This window comes from Acomys russatus, chromosome 5 (assembly GCF_903995435.1).
Source record: "Acomys russatus chromosome 5, mAcoRus1.1, whole genome shotgun sequence".
In the NCBI taxonomy this organism is placed as follows: domain Eukaryota; kingdom Metazoa; phylum Chordata; class Mammalia; order Rodentia; family Muridae; genus Acomys; species Acomys russatus.
The window spans coordinates 11,727,135-11,734,307 of NC_067141.1; the positions used below are offsets into that span (position 1 = coordinate 11,727,135).

Sequence of the window (7,173 nt, forward strand, 5' to 3'; positions counted from 1 at the left end):
ACATAGCTCAGAGCTCAGCATATTTGCCCAGCTCTGTGGGACACAAATCTCCCACACTGGGAATTCCTTAAGGTCAGTGGGAAGAAAGGACACTGATGGTCTCTCTACTTCACAAGATGGCAAATCAATGTGAGAGGAAACAGGAAGAGTGTTTCACAAAAAATTTTGCATCTGTAGAGATGTTGAAAAGATGCCAGACAACCCCACTGAGAATTGAGGAAGTGAGCCTCTTAAAAGATTAGCTGTTATTTCCTGAATCTTTGATTAAGCTATCTTTAAAATTCTTGGTAAAATTGAGTGTTGGTTAGATTTGAGGAAATGTAAATTTGCATTCTCTTGATTATTGTATATACTGGTGATATCCTTACCAGACAGCTGGCTATTATTGCCTCACAAAACACAAACATGTTTACTCGGAGTCACCATTGTCCCCTTTCCCCAAAGCACTGTGTCTCAACCCTGGACCCATGACATCATTGACCTGCTTAATTCCTCGTTCATTGTGGACTGACTTGATTAATAGTATCTCTCTGCCCTTCCTACAAGCTACCAGCAACACCCCCAGCTCTCATCCCTAAGTTGTGACAACGAAAAATGTCTCCAGACATTGTTGCTGTGCTGAGAGATGGTAGTGACAGACTGGGGAGTTATGGGCTGTGAAAGAGATCACCCAGACGACAAGGGGAGAAAAAACTATTAGACACTCGGCAGTACAGTGCAGTGGGGGCAGCAGAGAAATGGCAGAGGTATTCTAAGATACTGCCTTTATTGGGGGGTTTCTACACAGGCAGGCAATAACTCAGTGTTACAGTGTCCTGGTTGTTTAGGTCTTACTGGATGAGATGCCTGGAGCTTATAGCTGGACGGTTAGGCAGGCACCTTAGTATTTTGCTGAGATAAGCCCTTTCTTTTTGGTCCTGCTTGGAGGCAGCGGTGGCCTTGCTGGGGGCTCAGCCTGCTCTGTTCTGAGGTCAGCACGGCATAGCACAGCATCCATCCCAGGACAGTGTCCACGGTTGTCGCACATCATAGGGAGTGAGGGCGTGAAACTCAACCTTGTTTAAAAAGCCCTGCCCTAAGGAGATACATCATGGAAGCCGAGGGTGGATGTGGTGGGAAGTCTGAGGTCTGTATTCGCTATGTTGTGGGGCTCATCTACCACTGGGAGAGGAGAAGAGCCTCTCCACTTGGGCTCTTTCTTCAGCAGAACTGAGGCCAGTTGCCAGCTAGAAGGATCCAGTTGTTTTTGACTACATGGGTGGTGTTTTTCTCTGCCCCTATTGTTTCAGTAATTTAACCATTTCACTCATGCCCATTAATGTCTTATATGGCAGCCTTATTGATATATAATTCACATGCCATGCAAGTCACCCACTTAAAGCTTACAATCCAGCCATCTTTAGACTGTTGGAGGAGCGGTCTAGCATCACCATGCCTTCACAGAACACCTTCGTCACTTCCGAAAGAAATAACAAACATGTCAAAGTCCACTCCATGTTTTCTAAATTCACTCCAAACCTCAGTAATCCCAGACCTCATTTCTGACTCTGAATTTAACTCTTATGGGCATTTCACGGACATAGAAGTGGAAAGTATGTGGTCCTTTGTGACTGGCTTCATCCACGTGACATGATATCTCTATAGTTAATCATGACAGGGTCTTGGTCAGTTCCTACTCTTTCATATACCTGAAAAACATGACCGTTTCAGTGTTCATTTTACTGCCCATCATCAGATGGCCATTTTGATCATTTCTATTTGGGGGCTGCCATAAGGAAATTGCTCTAAATATTTATGTACAAGCTTGTGTGTGGACCAATGTTCTGGGTTCTCTTGGATGTATACCCAGTGAAAGAGTGCTATTTATAACCCTTTTGCTCATTGCATTGTTGGACTGTTTGACAAGAGCTTGTTATAGGAAGCTTTGTAACAGTGGGCACTGTTGTGGGAATGAACTACAAGGATCCTAGTGTTATATGTAATAAATGGAGACACACGTCTCCATTTGGAAACCCCGCTCCCAAGGAACCAGCTCCTACAACATCTCTGCTGTTAAACACCTGGACTTGTGTCTGTGCCTTTGCCTTAGAGTGACATTCAGAGGTCTCTGGGATAAATCAGTCAGACTAGTGGGAGCTGACTCTGGTCAGCTGACACTGAAATCTAGTGAATGTAGGGGAGGTTGTTAGTCTGTTACTCATGTCTTGAAATTTCTAGGCACCTCTCAGGTACAAGGCCATGGAAGGTACTAGAGGGCACTGGAAACCTCCTCAAGCAGGAACTCCTGCCAGGACTGTAGTCACCTAGTTACTCTTCCTTGGAGACTTCCAGAATAGTAAAGCAGGAGCCACTGTTTCCCAGAGCCATGTGGAGAAAAGCAAATGGGGACTTGTTTCCAGCCACTTTACCCTTCTTCTGTAGACCACCCAGAGGACTTGGGAGAACCCCCCAGAAGCTTCACTGTGGTCGCTCCAGGTGACAGGGAGACAGATGTGAACAGTGCCTCACACATAGCCCCAAGCCACCAGGCTGAGTTCTCCCTGCTGCTGGAGTCAGTCTCTGCTCAGGGTCAATGTCTGTAGCTTTTGTTTGGGTATTGCTGACAAGAATAGGCAGTGTGTAATTCCTGAGCCCTCTCTACTCCCTGAAGACCATCTGTTCCTGTTTAACTTCGGAATTCTGTAGCTTGCTCAATACAAAGGAACCCTATGGTAGACAGGGTGAAAAATGTATCTTCAAATGAAAATGTCTCAATTCCTCCACAGTGCTAGAGAAGAAAGGGACAAAGAGGACAGATGCCTTCTTTACGGGTGTGTGCATGTGTGCAAATGTGAAAGTACTTTGTGTGTGTTTTGCGGGAGCCGGGGGGGGGGATGTTGAATTTCTTTTATTTTTCACTGGTCAAAAACAGATTACAAGCTGGGCCTGGTGACATAAGTTTATACTCTGAGCTACTTGGAAAGGCAAGGTGAAGGTCAGTGAGACCCTATGTCCAAAAAAAAAAAGGGGGGGGGCTGGAGAGATGGCCCAGCAGTTAAGAGCATTGGCTACTCTTCCAGAGGACCTGGGTTTGATTCCCAGCATCCACATGGTGCCTCACAACCACCTTTAACTCTAGTGCCAGGGGATCCAGCACTCTCTTCTAGTCTCTATGGGCACCAGGCACATACATGGTGCACAGACATACATGCAGGAAACACCTTCTCTATAAATAGACATATAAATGCTCTATATGTCCCTCGAAAAGCTGAAGTTCCTATCTATGCCCAATGCTCAGACTGAGCCAGAAGATACTCTGGGGGAGACTGAGAATTCATTCCCTGTCACTCACATGCAGATTGCTTCCTAGTGTCAGGACTCAGTGTTGGGCAGGCAACTTCAGTTTTTCAATAAATACCCAGGGTCAAGCAAACAGGCTGACCAGTCAGGCCAAGCCTACAGTTTAGAACTTATGACAGCGGTGGTGTGGGTCGGAGCTAAGACTCAAGAGTTGCTGAGAGCCAGCCTCAGCAACAGGGTCTCATCTTGGAGACAACATGGAGACAGAATAGAAGAAGCAGAGGAATTCAGGAGAAAAGCAGAGAGGAACAAACCGTGGGCATACCGTGCAAGAGAAATGAAGCGCGGCACACTTGTTTATGCTGAGCACTAGACAGTTTCAATACGGGCAGCAAGCAGCCCCATTCTTGTGTGCTTTGCAGGTCTCCTCTTCTGGCAGCCAGTAGATCTTAATGGCGTCATTGGGGTGGATTCCCCTTGATATAAAATCCTGGTGCATGAGCATCAGGTCTCCAGGGAAACCAGCGATAGGGAAGAGGTTCCTGTTTGTCAGGCCTGTGATGCGTCGCTCCTGTCTCTTCGCTGGGAGGAAGGTTTTCCGGTCATTTCGATGGCAGACCAAACACTTCTTAGGTTCTTCCGACTTGAAAACCACGTTCATTATAATTTCTCGTGTTTCTGTCGGTTTGAACTCGGCCTCCCCTTTCTCTCTCTGACTGGCTTTGTCATTGTTGTCTCCCTCTTCGCTGGACCTGTCTGTCCCTGTGGAAGCCGGCTCTGCTCCGGACAGCAACGTGGCACTCCTGAACCTTTCGAGGTATGGAGAAAACTGCTTATCTCTCAGCGCTCGCGCCAGCTGCATCCTTTTTACGTGTTTCTTAATGTCAATCACCTCTCGGCGGGGTGTTTTAAACTCCTCTATGGGCACAGACACCTTCGCTGTCCATATTTTTTCCGGTGGTCCACACACAGCACAGGGAGAAGAGGGCTGCCTTCTACATTGTGTGGCCCTTTTGTAGTCTGGAGACAGGGCCTGTAGTTCCCTCAGCATCCGCCATTCCTTTTGGTGTTTGTCAGCCAAAAATCTTCTCGCTGCTATGGTGTGAACACCACCGAGATGCTGAAAATGGAAAGAAGATTGTTTAAAAAAAACCTCAATATTTAGGGGTAGACAGTCTCCACGGAAAGAATTAGCTAGTGGCTGGCTCTCCCTTCACTGCTAAGAGCATCTGAATCCCTATAAAGGGTAGAGAGGGCAGAAGTTGGGTTCAAAGTCGGCCTCTCTCTCCTTTTATCTACTGTGAATTTAGAGTACTTTTATTGGCCTTACAAAAATTATTATGAAGCCTCAAAAGATAATGTGTGTGAGAGCAACTACTGTGTGAGTGTTATTTTGTCATCACTGTGACCATATGACCAAATACCTGGCACGAAAAAGCTTCAGGGAGAAAGCATTTACTCCACTCACAGTTTGAGGGGATATAACTCTTCATGGTAGGGAAGACATGGTGGCAAGTGCCTCTATGGTGGGAGAGGCACAGAGCAGCTTGCCCTCCTCTCAGAGGATCAGGTCAGAAGCCGAGGCCAGGCAAAAACCACTCCCTCCCTCAGTGGCCCGCTTCTTTGTTCTGCTAGACCCCGCCTGCTAAAGGTTCCACAATCTCTCAAAACTGTCCCACTTACCAGAGACTGTATGTCGAAACACGAGAGCCTGGGGCGGGGGGGGGGGGGGGGGGGAGCACTGCACACTCAGGTCCTACACAGTGATCGTAAGAGGAGCTGAGGACCCGGCAGCTTTATCAAGTGTGTTTGCAGCTTATCCATCCTTATTTCTGTTTATTTCATTTTTGGATGTTTTTTAAAAAAACATATTAATTTGTTTTTAATTATGTATATTTGTGGGGAGGGGTATGTGCGCATGTGTGCAGATGACTGTGAAGGCCGGAAGAGAGTGTGGCTACCCCAGAGCTACAGTTATGTGCAGCTGTGAGTTGCCTGACTTAGGTGCTGGGGACTAAGCTCTGCGGGAGCAGCTAGGCTATCTTTCCAGGCCCTGATTTTAATTTTTTGACAGTTTTGTAAATGTATATAATGAATATTTCACCCCTGTTTCTTGCTTTCACCTCCCTCTCAATCCCACTAAACTTCTCCTTCCATACAAGTCTCTCCTGCTCTCATGGTTCCTTCTCTCTCTCTCTCTCTCTCCCCCACCCCTCTCTCATTGTGTGTTTTGATATTTGTGACCCACCCACTTTGATTTATGTTGTTTATATGAGTTTTTTCCCCCTGGGTCACAAACACAGCGGCTACACCACTGAAGAAATGATTTCTTCTCTGCCTCCACCATTAGCTGCTGAGGGAGAACTGTGGTCTTGTGAGCCCTTCCCCCCCCATGATTGAATTCATGGACAGCATCTTGTGTAGATCTTGTGTGGCACTGAAAGGCCATGTGTTAAAAGACATGAGGTTGTGAGGCACTCAAAGTACAACATAGTGCCAGATAAGAAGTGCTTAAGAAATGGCAGTCTCATAATTTATTATCACTTACAGGTGTGTGTGTGTGTGTGTGTGTGTGTGTGTGTGTGTGTGTGTGTGTGTGTGTATGTGTTTGGTGTATGTATATTCATTGCCTACATGTAGTTGAGGGTAAATGTCCTAGTTATATGCATTGAGAGTCCAGAAGAGGACATTAGGTGCCTTCCCTTAACACCTTCCTCCATATTCCTTTGAGACATAGTCTCTCACTGAACTAGAAGCTTGCCATTTTCTCTAGGCAAGCTCCCAGGGTCCACCTGTCTCTGCTCCCCAGTGCTGGGGTTGACATTTTTATAGAGATGCTAAGATTTCAATCTCAGGTGTTTATTCTTGTACAGCAAGTGTGCTCATCCACGGAGCCATTTTTCCCAGCCCTACTTATGGCTGCACTCTTGATTGGGACATTCAGAGAGTAAAATACACCACCAGACACAGGCAGCATGATCTGTTGTGGAAACATCTGTGTTTGGTAGGTTTTGAACCCTGGGATCTCCCTACCTCTGCAATTGAACTCCAGAGGGACCTCTGTCCGTGCAAACTTGACAGCACTTACTAGGATCTCTTGTTCCATTGGGGAGTATTTTCCAAGGGCGATGCGTGGGTCTGATTTGTAGAATGCCGTCCATATCCTGGGAGGCAGAGGGGCAATCAGTTAGAGCCCTGGAAAGGGCCTTTCCAGCTTCTTTTCATGATGAGAAACCCACAGATGGTGGTTCTATGTTAACTAGGTTGAGACCACCTAGGAAAGGACTGGGTACCCAAGCCATACTCACCCCAAAGGCATTGCAGTACAGAGGTCCTCTTTGTGGTATGGGAAATCTTGAGCTATCAAGGGATAGCTGGCACTGGGGATCTTGGGTAGCTCTTTGACATTTTGCTCTCCCTCAACAGTGGTCCCTTCCTGGGTCTTTGCATGACCAGCTCTCTGGCTTCTACATTTCTGAAAGCGATTTTCCCACTCTTTCCTCATACTCCAGCAATAGGTTAGTGCAGGAGGTGTTACTGCCTGGAGTTGTGTCTGAGACTGTTTAATGGGAGCTCAAGGGACAGTCAAACCACCATGTCATAACTGGCTTAGCCAAGGCTTTATTATGAAGTCTGCACCTAAGGGTTAAATGACCTTTGGGGTGGGGTGGGGTGGGACAACAGGTACTCACTGCCACTATGTGGCAGGCTGGAGCCCAGGAAGAGACTGGGTAGAGTGTGGCATGGAGGCCGTGATGGGATAAAGAAGACTTTGCATTAATACCTACTTATGATGTTTTTTAAGGGGGCCTTTTTCCCCTTAAGCTTTTCTTTTCTTAATAGCATATAGGCTTTCTTTCCATATTTTGGTGAAATTAATTACAAATATTTACT

At 46.6% G+C, this 7,173-nt stretch overlaps 1 protein-coding gene across 1 annotated transcript; it reads right to left on the reverse strand.

The window, feature by feature from the left end:
• Positions 1–3,658: 3,658 nt before the first annotated feature.
• C5H10orf120 (chromosome 5 C10orf120 homolog) lies at positions 3,659–6,784 on the reverse strand. The gene is made up of 3 exons (XM_051145094.1): positions 6,588–6,784; positions 6,368–6,443; positions 3,659–4,399 (listed from the first exon to the last, which is right to left on the reverse strand). The coding sequence occupies exons 1-3, from the start codon at positions 6,782–6,784 to the stop codon at positions 3,659–3,661; spliced, it is 1,014 nt and encodes a 337-aa protein (XP_051001051.1).
• Positions 6,785–7,173: the final 389 nt, after the last annotated feature.

Bases quoted from the DNA above. Each gene is read 5' to 3' on its own strand.
- C5H10orf120 (XM_051145094.1), bottom strand. From the start codon at position 6,784: ATGAGGAAAGAGTGGGAAAATCGCTTTCAGAAATGTAGAAGCCAGAGA. The intron at 6,444-6,587 runs GTGAGTATGGCT...TCTGCCTCCCAG, and splicing joins TGTACTGCAATGCCTTTGGG to GATATGGACGGCATTCTACA. The intron at 4,400-6,367 runs GTAAGTGCTGTC...TTCCATTTTCAG, and splicing joins CAATGGAACAAGAGATCCTA to CATCTCGGTGGTGTTCACAC.